Genomic DNA, 21,686 nt, shown 5'->3' on the forward strand with positions numbered 1-21,686 from the left:
TCAAATCTGTGATTGAACCTGCCTTTCTTACCCTGAAACCTCCCAGTTGACAGGTACAGGAGTGGGGTCTTTAGGGGAACACAAGTGGGGGAAATGCTCATTTCTGTAGTCTGAGGAAGAAGCACCGAGAAGGGAAATGTCGCAGAAGTTCCTGTAGGGGCACCAGCCTTGCTCCCAGGCCCTCGGGTCTGTCTTTGGCTCTCTTTAACATGCTGTCCGAGTGTCTTCATGGCCTTCAGCATTATAATCAAGTGGCCAGTATTACATACTGATGGGACATAGTAAATCGTTCCCCTGATGTTGGTCACTTACAGTGTTGCCACATTTTCCATATAGATGATGCAATGAACATCTTCATTCATGGAGATTTTGCTTATGTCGTATTTTAAGAGGGAAGCTACTAGGTCAAGGAGCACAATATAAATGTCTTTATGGCTCCTCCTAAAAATTGCCAAATTGTCTCCAAAAGAGTTACTCTGATTTATAATACTACCAACATCAGTAGAATCTACGAGTTCCAGTATAATCTTGCCAACACTGGCTCTTGTTTTTTTCGCTTGGCTATTTTAGCAGATTATAAATGGTATCTCAAAGCTGTTTTTCCTGTTTTTCTCCTTACTAGCAAGGGTGGGGTCCAGATTTTCAAAAGATTTGTTTTAAAGGTGTCCTAAGTTGTAGTCACATGTGCTCTCTCCTCTCCGCCCAGTTAGCCTATAATAGGTAATAGGAATGATAACGACAAGAATTGTAATTCCTTAGGTCTTTAGAGCACTTTCCAGTTTATGAACTGGCACACCATTATGTCATCTTATCCTACCAGTAGGTGAGGGAGGGCAAGGATTTGTCCCCCTTTATAGACAAAGCAGTTGAAACTATGCAGAGCACATTTAGTGTGAGTGACAGATGCCCGCCAAGGCTAATGTAAATAATCTGGGGGGTATTCAGAGATTACAGAGAAACTGCTCAGCCTCTCTGGGGCCACGTGGTCTCTTCTCTCTGCTTCCCCGAGTGTCCCATCCTCCTCTCTGCAGAGCATCTTTCTCTGCTTCTTTATCAGCATCCACAAGACTGAAAATAGCAACTATATCCAGGCTCTGCCCATCCTTTCTAATCAGTCTCTGCCCCTGAGTCCATTGCCTCTTGGGAGAGACCCAGCCCTTCTAGCCTCCCACACGCACTTCCCTCTGCCCAGGGGTCCCTCCTGGGTCAGGGACAGAGTGGGGGGCAAGGCCAGGTGGTTAAAACAGCAGGGCTGGGGCCAAGGAGGGTAGAAGGAAGGCATATTCTCTTAGAAGGGTGTGAGATGGGAAGCAAAGATAGGCTTTTTGGTACAACATTTGCTGGAAGCTGCTCGTGCATGGTCCTCCGAGCCTGGCTAGACCACAGCAATAGCAACATGCCAGTCATAATAGTTCTTGGGTCTGCAGAGATGTCGCAGAAAAAAACCTCTCAAAGGCAAAGAGAGGTGGTGGTCTCTCTCCTCTCTAACCACACCCTGGGACCCCCGCAGGCCTCGGTCAGGCTCTGCCCACCGCCTTGAGCCAAGAGGTGCCTCTCCAGGCGGATCCTGGAAAGCCAGCTGTCCAGGGGAGGAGGCACTTTTATCAATGGCACCTCCCGGCCCTGCCCACCCAGCCTGGGCCCTCGGTCCCCTCTGCAGGTGCGAATCTGGGAGATTCCCGAGGGCGGGCTGAAGCGGAACATGACGGAGGCGCTGCTGGAGCTGCACGGGCACAGCCGGCGCGTGGGGCTGGTGGAGTGGCACCCCACCACCAACAACATCCTCTTCAGCGCCGGCTACGACTACAAGGTGCGCGGCGGGCGGGCAGCTGGGGGCGGGGGGAGAGACAAGAGGGTCTTCGGGGGCCCACAGGGAACACGGTTATTTCCCAAGCAATCCGCATTGCCTCATCGGTTCGTTCGCTCATTCATGTATTCATTCATTCACTGCACACGACTGAGCGTGTCCTGTGCACCCCGTCATTCCTGGGGTCCGCAGAGGCTAAAGGCATCTTTTCTGCCTTCGCTGGAGGCGGGTGGACTGGAGGAAAATGCGCACTCTCCGCCACACCCTCTTCGTGGCCCCTTCTTAACCAAGAGGTGGGCACTGCTCTCCTGGCAGAAAAAGGAAGCGACCAAGCTGCCGGAGGGGGAAAGTGGAGCCTCAGCCTCTGCGTCAGGCATGTCCTCAGAGGGACCTGGCAGGGAACGCGTATCCTTCTTGCCGGTTACACAAACGGAGCGCAGGCGGGGCTGGGATCTGGCCGAGGATATTGGAGGATCTAATGTATCAGCCTTTCCATGTAGAACTCAGCGGCCCCGTCCTGCATCCCAGCACACACCACGTCCCGCCTGGGGCGCTTCTCCCAGGGCGGTCGGGTGCGGACCGGGGACAGATGCGCCGGGACTGCAACAGCGGCTGACCCCGCCTCCTGCGCGTCTGTCCCGCAGGTCCTCATCTGGAACCTGGACGTGGGCGAGCCGGTGAAGATGATCGACTGCCACACGGACGTGATCCTCTGCATGTCCTTCAACACAGACGGCAGCCTCCTCACCACCACGTGCAAAGACAAGAAGCTGCGTGTGATCGAGCCCCGCTCCGGCCGCGTCCTGCAGGTGGAACCCTACATTTTTTTGGGGGGGGGAAGGGATTGGGGCCTGGAGCTCAGCCAGGCCTGGAGGAAAAGGCTGTGCCAGCCTCCTTCTCCCTCGCACTTCTGTTGACCGGCCTGTCTGTCCTGGCCCTTCTCCGCGCGTAGGAGCCCTGCCTTGTTCTGAGTGTGGAGGGCCCTCAGCACCCTTCTGCCCCCACCGCACCTCCTCCCCTAGATAGGATTGTCTAGCCTGCTGTGGAAGCTGAACTGGTGACACCCTTCAGTGCATAAATCCCTAGGTGTTAACAAGTCCCATCCTGGGCACAGGAGGAGGAGACTTTGGACTCACTGCCCAGCCATCTGCAGGGGATGAGCCTGGGGAAATGGCTCAGGGTCCCAAAGGTGATGGTGAGCTCAGCTCCACTTTTGGTCTTTGAATCTCTTGGGTCTTGGGTATAAGGAAGAGGTAGGTGCCATTTGGGAACAATTAACATTTCTTGAGCACCTACTGTGTGCTAGTCATGGGGCTAAGTGAGTTGGAAAATTTGGATGAAATTTGGGATTTGCCTCCTACGCAAGAAAGGATTGATGCTTGACCTGGGTGTGTTTATCTTGGAAGAGTCTGTTTTTGCAAGACCAGAAAGTCATCTACTGCTACAGGTTGAGCATCCCCAACTCAAAAATCCAAAATCCAAAATGTTCCAGAATCCCAAACTTTTTGAGTGCTGACATGATGCTCAAAGAAAATGCTCATTGGAGCATTTCAGATTTCAGATTTTTAAATTTGGGAAGGTCAATCGGTAAATATAATGCAAATATTCCAAAATCTGAAAAAATTCTAAATCCCAGACACTTCTGGCCCCATGCATTTTGAATACTGGATATTCACATTATATGCTACTACAAATATTAATAATAATTACAGTTGTTAGTATCATTGGTAGTAACTGACATTTCCTAAGAGTTCGCTGTGTGGCATGCATGGTGTCGAGGGCTCTACATCATCCTCAGGACAGCCCTCTGAGGTGGGCACTGTTGTTCCTCTCATTTTACACGTGAGAACACTGAGCCCTGGTGAGGTTGGGAGGCTTGAACCTCACAGTTCCAGGAGGAGCTGTATTTCAAACCCAGAGCCCACACTGAACAGAAAGGATGTCAGAGAGCAGAGAACTCCACTGCAGATGGGGACACAAGCCCAGAGAGGGTGAGGGACTTCCAGGCTACGCTTTTTTGGCAGAGATGGGACTAAAATCCAGAGCAAGTGACACCAGCCTGGATCTGTGCACTGCCCCACTAGCCTCTTTTCTGACTCGATGCTGACTCACCTGGTGAAGGGCTGGTACATTAGGAGGAAATCAAGTGTGGTGAGCTGATGGCCAGGAGAGGAGCAGAAGACAGCTCCGTTAAGGGGGAACCTCCTGATGAAGTGACTTGTCAAACAGGGACCCAGCATGAATCTGGTGTGTCCCCCTGAGCCTCAGTTTCCTCATCCTCAAAGTGGGGATAATGATGTCTTCCAGTAGCTATTGTTATGGACATTAAAAGAGATGCCCCTGGTGAGGTCAGCTCCCTTCCTCTCCCCCAGTGCCACTGCTCTGGGGGGTGGCAGAGAGGCCTGGGTCACGGTTCCCAGGGCTCCATTGCTCCCTGGTCCCCACAGTAGCTTCCTGTGGCTGCTGCAGCAAATGACCACAAAGTAGGTGGCTTAAAACAACAGAATTTATTCTCTCCTAGTCTGGAGGGCCGCACTCCCTGCAGAGGCTCCGGGAAGAATCCGTTCCTCAATCTTCCAGCTTCTGGTGGTTGCCGCCTCCCTGGCTAGTGGCCACATCACTCCATCTCTGCCACCACGCTCACACCACTTAGTCCTCCACGTGCCTGTGTAATCTCACCTCTCTCGTACAAGGCACTTGTGTGACATTTAGGGCCCTCCTGGAGAATGTGGGATAATGTCTGCATCTCAACATCTTTAATTTAATTATATCTGTAGAGACCCTTTTAAAGAAACATTCTCAGTGCTCAGGGATTAGGACATATCTTTTTGGCGGGGAGCCGTTTATCCCACTGTAGTACTGAAGTGTTAGGGCCCTGGCTCACCAACTCTTTCTGCTCCTACCAGGAGGCAAACTGCAAAAACCACAGAGTGAATCGGGTGGTGTTTCTGGGCAACATGAAGCGGCTCCTCACGACGGGGGTCTCCAGGTGGAACACGAGACAGATTGCCCTCTGGGACCAGGTCAGCCACGGGGAGGCTGGGCAGTGGGCAGGAGGGAGCAGGCAGCCTAGGCCTGAGCCCGCGGGGTCTCTGCTTCCAGGGTGGGGCAGGAGTGGAGTGAGGTTTGTGGCCTGGGGTCCCTAGCGCCTCTGAGCCAGGTGTAGGGTGGTGCAATGTGCCAGGGAAGGGAAGGGCTAGAACAAGGCTCACATGATGTGGAAGAGTGGAGCCTGTCCCTATGTGGCGTAGGCAAGGCAGGGCCGTCCCGGCTGGGGCCTAGATGTGGTCACACACCTGCCCAGACACAGGGGTGCATTGCCCCGTGCACCACAAGCACGTGCTGGGATTCTGTCATGGGACGTGGGGCCCATGGATTTGGGAGACTCTGAGGCCACTGCTTATGGAGACCCCCAGACCCCAGGGCAGCATCTTCACATGGGCAGCGGGTGCAGCTTGGCTCCCCTGCCCCTAACACTCTGCCCCCATCAACGTGCATCTGCTCTCGCACCCCAGGCAAACCATGGTTGGCCTCCAGCCAGGCCTGCCTGGACTCCTGGGTAGGTCAACAGGATCGTGGGGACCAGTGTCCAGTCTCTCCCCACCTCCCTATCCTCTCCCCACCCACCACCTCCCCCAGAGCAGAGGTGCAGGCCAGTGAGCAGGCCCTGGACGGTGGCAGCAGGTGTGGGAAGAGGGTGCTCAGCTCTCTGTGAGCAGCAAGACCTGTCTCCCCATCAGCTGAACAAGGGAATTGAAGAGAGGCATTGGCTAAGGTCGTCCCGCTGCAAACTCTCCGTTCTTGAAAGAGCCGCTGAGGACACAGCAGGCCAGAAGCAGGAGTGGGGTGGAGGGCAGATCGGAGGGCTGGAGGAAGCATCCAGCCTTGGCAGTCACTTCTTCAGAAAGTCAGCCTGGGCCTACGCGCCGGCTTCTGGCAGCATCCCCAGTAGATAAACCAGCCAGAGGGCCCAGGGGGCTTCCCAGGACAATGTCAGCCACACCTGCAAGATATTCACCCTCTCTTTCTAGAGCTGGGGACTGAGCCCCAGAGAGATCAAGGGACTTCCTGGGGACACATAGCAAGGAGTGGGTTTGGGGAGGGGACACTGAGAACAAGTCCCCTGCCTCTCACTGCCACTGTCCTAGGCTGCTTTCCGTGACGAGGAAGTCAGTGTTGTCCCCACTCACAGGACAGGCTTTTTAACATCGGCAGGAGGTCTTGACATAAGGGGGTGTAGCTCCGGGGGGCCCTTGCTGGGATTTGGGAAGGTGACCTGCTGTTCTGCCTGGGCACAGGCTGAGACCAGCTCCCCTCCCGCAGGAGGACCTGTCCATGCCCCTGATCGAAGAAGAAATCGATGGCCTCTCTGGCCTCCTGTTCCCTTTCTACGACGCTGACACCCACATGCTCTACCTGGCTGGGAAGGTAGTAGGAGGCGGGGGAGGGCCTGGAGCAGCCTGTGGGAGCCCTGCCCCGCTGTCCCCCTGCCCCGCTGTCCCCCTGCCCCACCCCAGCCCCCTAAGAAGCACCGCCCTATCCTCCCTGGCCTCCCCCCACCCAAGCCAAGCTCCCGGGTCCCACCCTCCCTGCCAACACCTGCCCTCAGGTCTGACACTGATTCTCACTGAAGGCCGAGGATTCTTTCCAAGGTGATTTGCAGTGGGGCTTTACTCTGGAACAAAGAGCAGAGCCTGGAGTGTAGACAGTGACAAATGATGGGATTTGAGGCCCCCACCAAGAGATCTTTGGTGCACGCAGCCTTGTTTGTCAGAAGGGCTGTCTGTACACACACACACACACACACACACACACACACACGCGCCCGCGCGCAACCCCAGCCCCACCCCCTGCCTCTGCCTCTCCAGCCCCAGTAAGTCCCCTGTGGCGGACCCCCCAGGGAGCCAGGGGCCAGGTGTCCCTGGTGGTTTGGGCACCTCCGAGGCACAGGGAGCAGCTCTCTTCAGCAGACCCCTGGGACCAGGGCCTGCTCAACTCTCCCCACCTGCTGCCCTCCTCACCTCCGTCTCTCCTGCCCAGGGGGACGGAAACATCCGCTACTACGAGATCAGCACGGAGAAGCCCTACCTGAGTTACCTCATGGAGTTCCGCTCCCCAGCCCCGCAGAAAGGCCTAGGTAAGGGCGTCCAGGCGCTGCCGTGGCTGGTTGCGCTAGAACAGGAGAAGAGACATTTGGCTGGGGGTCACCCCTCCTCCCCTAAATGGAAATCAGACTCAGAAGGTCACAGCTCATGGGCAAGTCAGAAGAGAACCTACAGGTGCTGCCCCTCGTGAGGGTCAGGCGGCCCTTCCTCAGCCAGCCTGGCACTACATACTCAGCCGGCGCTGTCATCCTGTGGTCCTTGCGGCCACCGTCACTTCTGCTCATCCAGCAGCCTGCAGGGGTGTTCTGTGTCTTCACTCCCACTTACAGACAGGGAGCCTGAAGCCCGAAGTGGCTACGACATGGTGGGAGGTGGCTCAGTAGCTAAAGGTCAGAGCAGAGTCTTCTAGACCCAGGCCCCTTCCTTCCTGAGCCTCTGGGGAGCCGCGACCCCCAGAGCCCTGCAGCAGCCGCGTGTACCTGACAATCCAGGGGGAGGTTCCAGGTGTGCCCACGACTGCAGCCGCAGGCAGAACCCTGGGGAGGGCTCTGGGATTGACTGGAGTGAGTCAGGCAACGTGTTCTTCGTAGCCCACATTCTCCCACCACCAAAGTCTTACAACAAATTTGCATTCCTGTCCACTAACCTGGCAGAGCATTAGATTCAGCCGTGCCACATTTGGGGTCTGAATCACCTACGAAACAAACACCTTTATGGGCCCCCCGTTCCCACCTCTATGGGTGATCTTCCTCCTTCGGGCTTGAGCTCAGCTTGTTCCCTCTGTGCATCTGGTATTTTGGACACAGCCTGAGGCCAGCTTCGGGGACATCAGGACTGAAAAGGCCTGAGTGCTTGCCTCAGTGACCAACAGCAAAATGGAGGCCAGAGATGTCTGAGGTCCTGATGACCATCCTGTCACCTTTGCCCTTCCCTGACTCTCTGTCATCCCCCACGTCCCTCACTGACACCCCTGCATCAGGCAGTATAAACACCAGCCTGGGCTTTGGAGGCAGACCTGGGTTTACATTCTGGCTCAGCTGTGCACTTAGTCCCTCCAAGTCTCAGTTTGCTCATCTGTGAAATGGGGATAATCAAACTTACCTTGCAGGGCTGTTACAAAGCTTAGAGACTACACGTACAAGGCACCTGGAAGAGCACTTGGTGCCTCCTGCCCCTTCACACAGTTGTTCAACAAACACTTATTGGGCACCAACTGTGTACCAGACCCTCATCGAGGTCCAGAGATACAGTGTTAAAGAAAACAGAACGTGACCTTACTCTCGCGGGGCTCACATTCAGCTGAGAGGGAGACAGACAAGAAACAAATAAGTGAGAAAATACCACATGGAATGAGTTCTAGGCAGAGAATCCAATGGGGTGAGAGAACCGAGAATGGCTGGGGGCTCCTTTAGACCAGGTGGTCAGGGAAGGCCTCTCTGTGGCGATGATATTTTAAGCTGAGGCCAGAAAGGCAGGAAAGGGGAAGAGTAGTCCTGGCAGGGGAAGTAGTTAGTGCAAAGGTCCTGTGGCCTGAATGAGCCTGGCGTGTTCTAGGAACAGCAGGGAGGTCAGTGTGTCTGATCATGGTGTAGGCTCTGTGATGTAATAGGAGATGGGACTGAGAGAGGGGACAGAGTCAGAGAGGTGGGCAGAGATCCATGGCATGCATTAGTCCCAAAAAACAGTTTGGATTTGATTGGGAAATCATTGGGGGGGGGGTTCTTTTTCTTAGGTGTGTGGGTAGGTAGGTGGGAAATGAGGCAATGTGATAGGATCTGAAATGTAATTAATAGTTTAAGATCGCTCTGGTTTCTGTAGGGAGAATGGATTTGGCAGGGGTGGGGGGAGGCAGGGAGACCACTCAGGAGGCGATTATGGACTTTTAGGCAAGAGAGGGTGATACGTAGGTGGGCAGCGTGAAGATGGGGGAAGAGGATGAGTCCAGAGATGTTTACAAAGTAGGGTCAGCAGGACTTGCCAAGGTGTCAGATGTGGGGTGGGCAAAGAGGAACCAAAGATGACTCACCCTGTCCTCGTCCTCCTCACCTGTGGCCACTGTTGGGCATTTACCATGACCCAGGCACTGTTTGTAGTTTCAAAGAAGGTGAGGAACTCACCCCAGGGAAGTCATGTAGCTGCTAAGTGACAGAGACAGAATTCAACCCAGATCTGCTGGCTCCTAATCCTACTTGGGTAACCACTGCACTGCTTCCCTCCAGCTCCTGGAACTCCTCTATGCGGAAGAGCAGCCTTCCATTCCAGTGGAAGGTAGAGCCTTAGCTCACATTCACATTACAGGGAGAGAAACTAACGTTATCTGTGCTCGTTACAGAGCCTGGCAGTCAATGAACATCTTCACACTTTCTCCCCAACTGTCCGGTGGGGCCACTACTGTCCTCTTACCAGCCAAGGAACTGGAAGCTGGGGGAGTTAGTGACTTGCCCAAGGACTCCCAGCTGGGAAGGGGCAGAGCTGGGATTCAAACCTGGTTTGTCTGCCCCAGAGCCCGCCTTCCCGTGGTAGGTGCTCAGCAGAGGTAGCTGTTTGGGGACGTTGTGGCTAGCGAACACATGCAGACAACACTTGCACGAGTTGTTGGTTCTGAAAGACGTACAACAGAACAGCAATCTTAGGCTATGTTCAAACATAGGATATGTGAAGAATGGCTTCTCCCTCCTTTCTCTCTGAGGACTGGAGACACAGAGGCTTAGAGAAAACCATTTGTTTCAGAAGGGGATGTACTCCGTGGCCCAGCCCCTGCCATGTTCTGTGACCTTGGACAGTCCCTTGCCCCCCGACCCTCAGGAGCCTCATCTATAAGAGGAGTGGGCAGGATTCAGATATTTCTGCAGTCCCTTCTAGTTCTAAAGGGCCCCATTTCTAAAGTGCACACCGTAGCAAGGCAGGTCTGGCCCAGGGGACTTATTTGAGAAGTGACCACCCAGAGACAGAGCCTACCCTCTGCCCTCTCCATGGGCCTTTGGCTCCAAACCTAAGTGCCTGCCACCTCAGCCTCCCCTGGCCGAGAACATCAGGGGGTAGGGGCCCCGAGGGAGTGTCCTCAGGGCCCCATAGAGCCACGTGTGCCTGTCCGCAGGAGTCATGCCCAAGCACGGGCTGGACGTGTCGGCCTGCGAGGTGTTCCGCTTCTACAAGCTGGTCACTCTCAAGGGCCTGATCGAGCCCATCTCCATGATCGTGCCCCGCAGGGTGAGTGGGGTGGGGCTGGGCACCCCGGGGCCCCTGCCTTGAATCCCGGCCCGCTTACCTCTGACCACAAGCCTGGCAGAGCCCAGATGTGGGAGGTGCTGTGGATGAGGGTCTTCAGACCCCATGTGGGGTGGGGGGGGCCCTTCCCAGCCGGGGACAGTTTGGCTTGCACATGAATGCAGGGGGACGGGGGTGGTTCATGGCGGGGCGGGGGACACTGAGTACAAAGGCTTGGAGGCGGGAAAACAGGTCTCGGGGTTGGGGGGTCAGACTGGAGGGCAGGGGCCTTCCCAGCAGCCCCCTCTGTCCCCGCTTCTGCTCCCCCGCTGCAGTCGGATTCCTACCAGGAAGACATTTACCCCATGACGCCAGGCACGGAGCCAGCCCTGACCCCGGATGAATGGCTGGGAGGCATCAACAGAGGTACCGCGGGGGCTGGACTTGCGGAAGAGGCCGGGAGGCTACGGCCGTCACCATCGGCCCGTCTCTCCCCAGTCCACTTGGTGTCCTCCTGCTTGAACACCCCTCACACCTGGCTAGCTGTCAAGCATGATGCCAACAAAATGCGCCATCACTTGGCAGGCCGTGGGCTGGCAGTGAGAACGCTCCCTTGCCTTTCTTAGATCCCGTGCTGATGTCTTTGAAAGAAGGCTATAAGAAGTCCTCGAAAATGGTATTTAAGGCTCCCATCAAAGAGAAGAAGAGCGTCGTGGTCAACGGCATAGATTTATTAGAAAATGTCCCACCCAGGACAGAGAACGAGGTAAGGAATATAAGTTATTACCTCCACGGGCCCTGGAAGAGCGAGACCTTTACATTTCAATTATGGGCTTCGAGCCTTTAAGCCAGCTCCATTCTGAGGCATTTTTCTTTCGGTGACAAATACCATAAGTAGCCTGCTATGGGCTTCCATTGCCGCTGACCCCAATAAATAGAGGCCGGGACGCCGTGGAGATATTGGCTTCCGCCCCACCCCCAAGCCTCAAATTCTCCAGCCCACAGAGTTATGTGTCCCCGCGTGAATCCCCTTCAGAATGTTGCTGTCATTCAGTGTTACGGGAATCGTAAATTTCTGACCAATGGGGGACGCCTGGCCTCCTGCATCACAGCCCTGCCTTCATCCTTGGCACTGAGGCAGTGACAGGGCCTGCCGCCTCCTGTCTTAGTGGAAGAGGCTAGGTGTTTCTGAAAGTGCTCTTTGAACCATCTGGTATGGGCGCAAGCTCTTTCGGGGCAGCTCAAGCCGGGCCTTGTGCGTGCCCCTGCAGGCAGCTCCTTCCAGCCCATGCCCTGGTCCCTGGAGCCGACACGGTTCAGCTCCGCTGGGGTTCGCAGGTGGCCGCCGTGCGCCAGGCACGAGGCCTGATGCAGCTGAAACAGAGACGGCTGCATGGTCCCCCACCCTGCACTCGAATCCCGGCTCTGCCATTTCCTGGCTGTGACGGAGCAAGTTTCCTGTCCTTTCTAAGTCCATTTTTTTAATGGTAAAATGGGGCTATGAAATGCTGTGAGCATAAGAGATAATCCGTAAGTGTCTAGCACCCTTTCTGGCTCATATGAAGCACTAGGAGAAAGAAGCCGGTTTATTAGCTATCTACTGCTGTGTAACAAAGTACCCCAGAACTTAATGACTTAAACCCATAAACACTTATTATCTCACAGTTTTGGGGGTGTCTGTGGCTCAAGGTCTGTCACGAAGGTAGTCATACTGTCCACGGGGGCTGCAGTCACACCTGAAGGCTCCACTTAGGAAGGATCCGCTTCCAAGTTCACCTGTGTGGTTGCTGGCAAGACCCATGTCCTCAGAGCCTGCTGGACTGAGGGTCTCAGTTCGCCGAGGGCTGCTGGCCAGAAGGTTCCCTCACGTCCCTGCCGTGTGGACTTCCCCACAGGGCAGCTCACAGCACGGCTGCTGGTTCCCTTCGCGAGTGAAAGCTAGAGAGCAGGGGAGCATCCAAGATGGCAGCCACAGTCTCGTTGTAACCTCATCTTGGAAAGGACATCCCACCGCTTCTGCCATGTGTTATAAGTTTGAAGCAAACTAATAAGTCCAGCCCACCCTTGGGAGAGGGGATACCATGGGGCCATCTTAGATGAGGCCTGTCCCACCAACTTACAGTATCACTATTACTAATAAAAATAAGACCCTTCTTGACCTCTGGGACCTTGCTGTCTTAAGGGGGAGATTGACAGGTATCCTGATAATTGCCATAAAATATGTTCATGACATTGTAGAGGGATGTTCAGGGCTGGATGAAATGATGTCATAAATGGGATTTGCTTCAAAACAGTCCCGGAGTGGAGTGGCGCTGGGGAAGTGGGGAGGAGTAGACATGAAGTAAAAATGGCCACATGCTATTAGTTGAAGCTGGGTGATGGGTACTTGGGGGTTCATGGCACTATACTTTCTATTTTTGTATATATTAATGTTTTCCATTTAAAAAAAAATTTTTGTGTCCTTTTTTGAAAAAATGTCCTTTTTCAAAGGCGGAGATATGTAGGTTACTGTGATAGCCCAGGAGGGCAGTAACAAGGACATGAACCTGAATGACAAGGTTCTGGCAAGGGGTAAGGAGAAGGCAGGTTTGAACAGTAGTTAGATCAAGTTAACATTTAGCTACAGACTTGCCTATGTGGAACCGAAACTGAGAACCTTAAGGAAAATCATAAAGGGTCTCTGAGCTGGCTGGGCACGGTGGCTCATGCCTGTAATCCTAGCACTCTGAGAGGCCGAGGCGGGCGGACTGTTTGAGCTCAGGAGTTTGAGACCAGCCTGAGCAAGAGCGAGACCCCGTCTCTACTAAAAATAGAAAAGAAATTATACGGACAGCTAAAAACATATATATATATAGAAAAAATTAGTCGGGCATGGTGGTACATGCCTGTAGTCCCAGCTACTCAGGAGGCTGAGGCAGGAGGATTACTCGAGCCCAGGAGTTTGAGGTTGCTGTGACCTAGGCTGACGCCACAGCACTCACTCTAGCCCGGGCAACAGAGTGAGACTCCGTCTCAAAAAAAAAAAAAGGGTCTCTGAGCAGACAAAACAGATGCCACAATCTCTCTACACTAAAGCTGTACATCTTCCTCATTGGGAAGCAGCTTCCTCATAGCCTGCTGACTCTGGCTTTGCACATAGCTTTAATCATCACAACAGATCAGAAGCAGCACGTTAGAAAGTAGGACTGTAAAAGATAGACACATAGATCTAAGTGTGAAGAGACAGCTGATAGCTGGATGTGGGTGAAGGGTCTTATGGTGTACAACTCACTAACTTTACTAAAAATCACTGAATTGTACACTTAGCATGAGCGAATTTTATGGTATGTGAATTATACCTCAATAAAGCTGTTTTTTTTTTTTTTTTTTTGACCAAAGCAGCCCAAAAAACTATGCAAAGAAAGTTGGAGAACTTGGAAAACACAAGACCGGTAGAATCATTTAGTGTAAGGGCAAATAGCGTATCATCCCTCTGAACAGACAAAACCAGGATTGGTGGTTTGTTGGTTAGCAAAATTTCCTTTTAAAGTCAGTTAATGGAGGGAATCATAAAAATGACACATAACATTTTTAAGCCATTTATTTTCACTTAAAACATAAAACATATATGCTCATTCAGCATATCCTGATGCAGGACCAAGACTTTTTCTTTGAGGAGGCCTCCATGGTTGGAATCTGCCACGTCTTTCTCACGAGAATCATGCCTTCGCTCCAAGGTCCAGCTTCAGTTTCTTTGAGGTGGAACAAGAACTTAAAGTCACTCTGAAAGCGAAGCCCTAGTTTCTATAATGTTTTCTCTAATCCTTTTTTGAGACAGGTTGATCGAGGTATAATTTATCTATAGTAAAATTCATCCTTTGTAGTGTATCGTTCTAAAAGTTCTGCAAACACACAGTGGTGCCGCCACCGTCACACAATCAGATGTGGATTATTCCCCAGCCTTTTGTGGTTACATCATCCACACCTAATTCAGCTGCAATTTTTTTAGCATCACCTTTATCAGGATTTTCTAAAGCATTTAACTAAGTTTTTACAGAAACAGCAACTCTCTTTTTGTGCTCACCTCATCGGTTTATGTTACGCAGTCACAATAACAAATGTAATTCACACCAGAAAGTTCGAGAGCAGACACAACTTGCAGTGGGTAACATTCAACTCAAGCGTACAGGGCGGAGGTGGTGGTGGGTGGTTCATGAGTAGCCGGCTGCCTTCCAGGGCTCGGGTTTTGTGTCGGCATATTTCACAGAAGTGACAGCTGGTTCATCCGGGGAGTCACTGGAGTGAAGGTTTGCCACGATGCCTGTGCTCTGCCCGTGCCCACCTCAGAAAAGTTACCCCTGCCTGGTGCAAACTTTGGTGTTCCTATCCCAGCTCCACGTCTGCAAAGAAAAGGCTGGATTTCATGCTGTGTCCCAAGCCTTCCAGAGAAGAAGATACAAAATATCTTAGAAAGGTTTCCATCTAGGGGGGTAAAGAAAAGCATTGGATTAGGCCCCAGCAAGGGGCAAGCTTAGGATGTTTGGAAAACCGTGTTGGGTCCCTCCTTCCTCAGTGGCCCTGAATGGGCGGATGAAGCAAGTTTTCTGCCAAGGCAAAGTCAGAGCCATGGGCGAGCCTGGGGACGGGCGGGCATGGGGCGGGGTGTCTGGAGGCCTACTCGGGGTCCTCTTCTCACCTGCTCTCCCCCGGCCCTCCGCGGCCCCTCTCTCCCCCACCCCAGCTCCTCCGAATGTTCTTCCGGCAGCAGGATGAGATCCGACGGTTGAAAGAGGAGCTGGCCCAGAAGGACATCCGCATCCGGCAGCTCCAGCTGGAATTGAAAAACTTGCGCAACAGCCCCAAGAACTGTTAGCTCCCCAGGTGGGCTGTTTCTACGCCGATCTCTCCGTCGCTTCTACTCCCCCCTTAACTTCCCCTTATCCAGTGACCCCAGAGACAGAGCCGGGACTGGAGCCGGGGGGGCCAGCCTGAGGACCCCACCTACCACCTCAAGAACTGGAAGCCGACCTTGGACCTTCTGACCTCATGCTAATAAAAGTCCCAGGCCTCTCCTGGAGACCCCCTGCTGGCAGCCCCCTTCCCTGCCACCTTGGGAGCCAGGCTTCCCCTCAGCTGGGTGAAGACCACGTTCCCCCTGAGGGGGTGCCCTCAGTGGGCCAGGGAGCAGGGAGGGAAGCAGGATCCCAGCTAGACTTAGAACTTGAACTTTTCCCCTGCACAGGGGCTGCCAGGACGTCTCCGCACACTCCCTACCGGAGCTCTCAGCATCCCTGATGGTACCACAGAGTAAGGGCTGGGTCACAGGCTGAAGTGCCCCCTTTCCCGCCTCCCACCTCCCCGGAGCCTGACTCACCTGAGGAGGGCAGCCAGCAGCCCAGCCCTTCTCCTGCCCCCCCGCCTTGTCTTCAGGGAATTGAGAGGATTGCTCTCCAAGGCCATACTGACCCCTTTGCCTTCCCCATGACTCTCCTCAAAGCTCTTGCACACCCTTTTCCCGTTTAATTTATGAGCCAGGCAGGGTCGGGATTAGTGTCCCCATTTGACACATGACAGAACTGAGGGTTGCAAGGGGGAAGCGACTTACTAAGTCACCCAGCAGGCCAGTGGTGGACCCAGGGCCAGGACCCTGGCTGTCCAGACCCCAAGGCCAGGGCCCTTCCCACTGCATCCAGATGCCAATCCCATTGTGGGCTTCCCCAGTGCCCAAGTCTCTGTGGAGAGTGAGAACTGGAAGCCATCGCCCCCGTCTGCCCAGCACCAGTAGTGCCCACGTGCCACACTGCCCGGCCGAGGCCCCTCCCGCCAGTGCCCCCAGGTCTTCCCGGCCCTGTGCCCTCGACTCTCACCCCCCGGGGACTCCATCTGAGATGAGGCCTCTTCCTCCCGGAGGCTGAGGCCGAGGAGGGTGGAGCTCGGCCGGGGAAGGCAGAGCGGGGTCGGACGGCTGCTGGGGTGCTCCGCGTGTCTCGCCGCCGCCCGCTCAGCCACGTTCAGCCTTACGCACGTAGAATGACCACAGCCACTCGCATCAGCATAGCACTTTAAGGTTTACACAGTTCTTTGACACACAGGATCTCGTTGAGCCTCACACCTACCCCATTTTGCAGATGAGGAAACAGAGAAGTGGCCCGAGGTCACACAACTCTGCGATGCCACATTTCATTTGGTCTTCTGTACATTTTCTTTTGTTCCTTCTTTCTCCTTTCATTCCCCACTGCCCACACAGAGTTCGTAAACACTGTTCTCAGAAAAGCCACAGTTCGGGGGTGAGATCTGGGATCAAGAAATGAGGTGTCCACTCCTCCCTCTCACTAGCTAGGATCTACTAGACGCATTACACCCCACACTCGCTTCCCCCCCGTGGCCACCCTATAGAACATCCCACCCGCAAAGGCTAGGCCCACCCAAGCCCCTCTGGGTGAGCTGGACGGGGGAAGCCTCCCACCCCTCGGGCCTTTGCTCTCAGAACCTTCCATCCTCCCAGCCAGCAAGAGCAGGGCCACCTCACCTCCACCCCTGCAGCTAGACAGTGTCAGCTCTCATCTCCTCCTCCCCACATTTCCAGAGCTTTTTTTTTTTCTTCCCCATTGACCTTTGTGGTCTTCTGTGATTATTTATGCTGCCTCCCAAGGATAGAATTGAAATAAAATGTTTTCAACTTACCCTACCTGGACATGGCCATCTCATTTAACCTCAAGTGGTTCCTGCTTTTGGTCACCATGGCATCTCCATGGTCAACTCCCCACCCATAGCTCCTTTGCCCTTCTGGAATGACAACCCACGTCTGTATCTATAGATATAATTTCATACTTTTATTCATCTCAGCACTATTGACATTTTGGGCCAGATAATTCCTTGCTGGGGGCCGCTCTGTACATTGTAAGATGTTGAGCTGTATCCCTGGCCTCCACCATTCAGTTGCCATGGCAACCCCCACCCCAGATGTGACAACTGGAAATCTCCCCAGATATTGCCCAATGTCCTGTGGGGTGTCAGAATCACCCCCCAGTTGAGAACCGCTGTTCTGCAGTTATTCATTAGGTACCTGCTCTGTATCTAGCCCTGCGCTGGGGTCTGGGGAGACCAGTGTTCTGCGCTGGAAAGGTACTTAGAGTTTACAAACCTCGATTTCATATACTTGACTCATTTGATCTTCACAGTAGCTCTAATTGGTAGGTCCTATTATCATTCCCATTTTCAAGAAGAGCATTCAGATGCAGAATGGTGCCATGCTCAAGGTCACTGAGCCAGTGTACTGGGGGAGACACATGGGGACAGGGAGCTTCTGAGTCCAGAGCCAGAGGAGATCCATGCTCCCAGTTCCCAGCCAGGCTCAGGGCTGGTGGAGTCCGTCCTGGGAGGACTGCTGGGGCCTGTCATGGGACCAGGGGTGTTGGACACCCTCACTCCCTCACCAGTCCAGGGTTGTCTTGGAGAAGAGTTGTCAGGCTGCAAAACGGACAGGGACATGGCAGTGTGGATACCACAGAAAACTCAGAAGAGCCAGAGGAAGGCAGTGTAGGTCTTACAGCAGGGGGCTAAGGAGGGAAGGACAAAGGGCTGCAGAGGGACAGTGGGCAGGACACGAGGAGGGGTGGTCCAGGCCCAGCTCTGCCCCTGGCTAGCTGAGACCACCCACTGTCTAGCACAAGTGGCACAAACAAGAAGTTTATTGAGAAAGAGAAGCAGAGGATGGCTTCCTATAGGACTTGAGTACACAAACGTACTTGTGCTGAACCAGAATTTGAACAAAGACACCCCTGGAGTTTCTGCTCTAGATCAATTCGCAAAGCCTGGGTCTGAATGAAATCCTCATTTCGCTGAAGTCTGGCCTTCATAAGCTCCCTCTCCTGGGATGCTGGGAAAGAGGGAGCTGGGTGCTGACTGAGGCTTCCCTTGCCTGGGCCCTGGGCAAGGTGAAGGGACAGGTGATTTGTCTCATCTGCACCTCTGTCCCACCTAATCCCCAATTCTGAGCTTGAGTGGGCAGCTCTGAAATCATCACTTATTATGGTAGATTGTCTAAGGTCAAGGTCAAACTTGATTTTTTCCCCCGCACTAGTACATTTTCCCAACTGCACTTTTTTTTTTTTGAGACAGAGTCTTGCTCTGTTGCCCGGGCTAGAGTGAGTGCCGTGGCGTCAGCCTAGCTCACAGCAACCTCAAACTCCTGGGCTTAAGCAATCCTACTGCCTCAGCCTCCCGAGTAGCTGGGACTACAGGCATGCACCACCATGCCCGGCTAATTTTTTGTATATATATTTTTAGTTGTCCAGATAATTTTTATTTCTATTTTTAGTAGAGACGGGGTCTTGCTCAGGCTGGTCTCGAACTCCTGACCTCAAGCGATCCACCCGCCTCGGCCTCCCAGAGTGCTAGGATTACAGGCGTGAGCCACTGCGCCCGACCTGCACTTGTTGAATAATCTACCAATTCCACACTGGTTATCCGTGTGTCCTTAAGTTCTTCCTACGCTTGGATATATTCCATGCCTGGTCGGTTATGCTGACCCCTCTGCCAGTTCCCAGCCTCGCCCAACACATTGCTTTAATTATTTAATGATGTAGGAAAGGAAGCCCCTCATGGCTCTTTGAACCCGTCCCCACTGCCATGCCCCCACCAGGAGTTTGCTCCTTTCTTTTCTCCAGGGAAGGATACCTTAGGCAACTCCAGACCCTTCTCTTCCGTGGAGAGGTCCCCATTGCCCCTGCCATCAGCACGGGCGCCCTCCTGGGCATGTCTAGAACTCCTTGTCCCACCCCAACACCTAATTGGATTTTCAACTCAGTTTGACACACTTTAAGTATCTGGACCTGTTTAGTGCCGGGTGCTGGGAACCAAGACGGGGAAGAACAAGGCTGCCCTTGAGGGGCCCCAGCCAGTGGTCCATCTGTGGGCGCATGGCACCCAGCAGGCCACGGAGCCCCTGGAAGCTATCATGAGCTTCAGCCTTGGCTGATTTCAGCGTGGAGTGGGCAGTTGTTTTGGGATTGGCTGACTCCTGGGTTGTCTTCCAGGCAGCCTCCTAAGATCCCAAGATGGGCTTGGGCATTTTTAGACTCTCTCCTGGTGCTGGGCAAACATCCCAGACTGCCAGTGGACCGTGCAGAACGTGGCTGCTTCTTCACTGTGGGAAATGACTTCATACTGAAAACACCCCCACCACAGGGCCCCCGCCCCCCAGCCTTCCTGCTGGGAAGGGCTGCGGTGACAGGGGGTGCCGCCTGGGGCAGAGGCAGACACTTACCTCGGCCACAGGAAGCGTGACCAGATCCTTCTCCCCCACCGGGTTGGCCGGCCTGGGCACTGCCTGCCTGCGGTGCAGGGAGGGGAAGAGGCCCCTGTCTGGGCTGTTGGCAGAAGCTCCTCATTCTCTGGGTATGTTTCCTATTTGGGAACAACCTGCAGCCTGTCTTTCCTCAGAATTTTAATTCAGTAACAAGCACAAATGGGTCAGCCTCGGAGAGAGAAAGCGGCATCTACAGGATTGGGGCTGAGGGGTTCTAGGAAGCTCCTGCCGCAGAGCCCCTCCCCATACCTGGCTTGTGACACTGCCTGGAATCCCCCCTGTCGTCAGCACACAGCCCCTCGGGTTATGCACTGCCCTTGCCAGCGCCGTCTTCACAGGCCAGTCCCCCTGGGAGTCGGGTGCTGGTGTGAAGCGGGTTAACAGATTGAGCAAGGGGACGCGGGAACAATGAGCGAGGTGGCCTCCAGTGGGAGGCCCGAGATAGAGACATGAGCAAAGAGATCTTGGATTTCAAGGTCACAGTGATTACAGCCAGATTCACAGACCAGGAAGAGTTGGCTGGAAACTTGAATCCAGCCAGCAGGTGGCAGATTATGGCCTTCCTATCAAGCCCATTTTTTTTTCTGAGCTGAGTCCCTTCTGCCACCTCCCACCGCACCCTAAAATGGATGACCCGATCCTAGGCACCAGGGCCTGATGGCAGAGCAGGCACACAGAAGAGCCAGGGTCTGAAACACCCCAAGTCTGGGAGAAGGGAGGCTCTGGAGGGGACAACCATGTCCTCTCACTGCCCTGGAGGCCAACAGTCTCCAAGGAGTGGCCAGAGGAGGACACTCACCTCACCTTCCTCCCTCTGAGGCTGCAGAGACACCGCCCTGAGGAGCTGGAAAGAGGTTTGGTCTGGGTGTTCCTGTCCCAGCCCAGCCCCTGACCTGCTCTGTGACCTTGAGCTGTTTCCCCACGGGGAAAGGGACAGGGAGGGGCCCTTTCGGCCTGGAGAGTCTGCAATTCGATGAGGCTTGGGATGAGGAGGTGGCAGAAGAGCCAGAAAGTGAAGAGAGGGCAGAAAAGGAGGGGCGGAAGAGACAGGCCCAGGCCAGACCCCTGCAGCCTGGGTGGGCTCAGCCCAGCCCAGACCTGGAGCCCACCAGCTCCAGCCCACGCAGTCTCCAGGAAGGTACTGATGGCAGAAAAGGACCAGTCACCCATGATCTCTGCTTCCCAGTCACGAGTACAGCCCAGGACCCAGAGGAAGAGGTTGGGGACAGCCCAGAAAAGCCCTGAATCTTTGCCCTGGGAGGCTGGACTCCACCCAGGCAACGAGGAGCCACAGAAGGGCTTGAAGCAGGAATGGACACCTCCCTCTGGCTGCCTCACGGGAATGGAGTGGAGGGCAACATTCAACCAGGGACATCAGGACGGGGCTGGTGGGCTAGGGGTCCACGTGGGGCATGGTGGTGGCCTGGACTTGGGTCGTGGTCACGGCAGACTTAAGAGAGCTTGCTGAGATAAGGAATTGACCTTGATTGTGGGGGAAGGGGCGGACACGTTAGGAGAACCCTCAGGAGTGGAACCAGAGCCGGGATGAGAGATGACCCACCTCCCACTGTCAAATGGACACTCCACAAAGACAGGGGCAGTGCTGTGTGCTTCCCTTGGAAACCAACAACAGGGCCCCTAGAACAGTGCTGGCCGCACTTGGCCTAGCAATGTCCTTTTGGCTGCGTGAAACAGGAAGGCCTGGTCTTAGGAAGCTGGTTGGGTTCTTTTATCACCGAAAGACCTGGCTGCCCCTCAGGGCTTCTTAGCAGCATGATTTGAAAGTCCCCCACCCCCAGGGGTGTCCCACCCTGCCTTATTCCTGCCCCCAGCCTCTCAGGATGCCTGAAACTCACACAGTGGTCCAAAAGTCATTTGTATTAATGAAAACAGGTTCTTTTTCTTTGCCTACTGGGATTTTGAGACAGTTTTCATTCAAAAATTATTTTATCAAATACTTTTGCTGCATCAGGTATTGTCCTAAGTGAACTAAAGAGATGAATAAGACGTGGTTCTTGGGCTCAGAAAGGTTCCAGTCCTGTTTATAACTAACACCCATCTGCAGTGCTGGCAGGACTCAGAGAGTAGCAGCGATTACCTCGGGGTGACAGGGTGAGAGAAACACACGTAAAGGCTTAGGATTGGCCACCGTTGTTTCCCTTGGGGCGAATTTTAGGCTTGTTCTGTTCAGTTCACCAGGTGTGGGTGCTGTGGCATTTCCTCCCTCATCATCCCTGTCACTCTGGGCCAAAGAGGGGACTGCCCGTGTGGGTGGTTG

The 21,686-nt window shown here is 54.1% G+C and overlaps 1 protein-coding gene across 1 annotated transcript in view; it reads left to right on the plus strand.

Annotated features, from left to right (window-relative positions):
- The window catches only part of CORO2B (coronin 2B), a 133,208-nt gene extending 116,427 nt beyond the window's left edge, over positions 1 to 16,781 (plus strand). Inside the window, exons 4-12 of the mRNA XM_045541820.1 lie at positions 1,661 to 1,810; positions 2,452 to 2,616; positions 4,714 to 4,830; positions 6,131 to 6,235; positions 6,848 to 6,944; positions 10,010 to 10,122; positions 10,455 to 10,545; positions 10,746 to 10,885; positions 14,840 to 16,781. Of these exons, the coding sequence (XP_045397776.1) occupies positions 1,661 to 1,810; positions 2,452 to 2,616; positions 4,714 to 4,830; positions 6,131 to 6,235; positions 6,848 to 6,944; positions 10,010 to 10,122; positions 10,455 to 10,545; positions 10,746 to 10,885; positions 14,840 to 14,971 (1,110 nt within the window). The 3' untranslated portion in view covers positions 14,972 to 16,781. The remainder of the gene's footprint in view (positions 1 to 1,660; positions 1,811 to 2,451; positions 2,617 to 4,713; positions 4,831 to 6,130; positions 6,236 to 6,847; positions 6,945 to 10,009; positions 10,123 to 10,454; positions 10,546 to 10,745; positions 10,886 to 14,839) is intronic.
- The last annotated feature ends 4,905 nt before the right edge of the window (positions 16,782 to 21,686 follow it).

Source organism: Lemur catta, chromosome 1, assembly GCF_020740605.2.
Source record: "Lemur catta isolate mLemCat1 chromosome 1, mLemCat1.pri, whole genome shotgun sequence".
NCBI lineage: Eukaryota > Metazoa > Chordata > Mammalia > Primates > Lemuridae > Lemur > Lemur catta.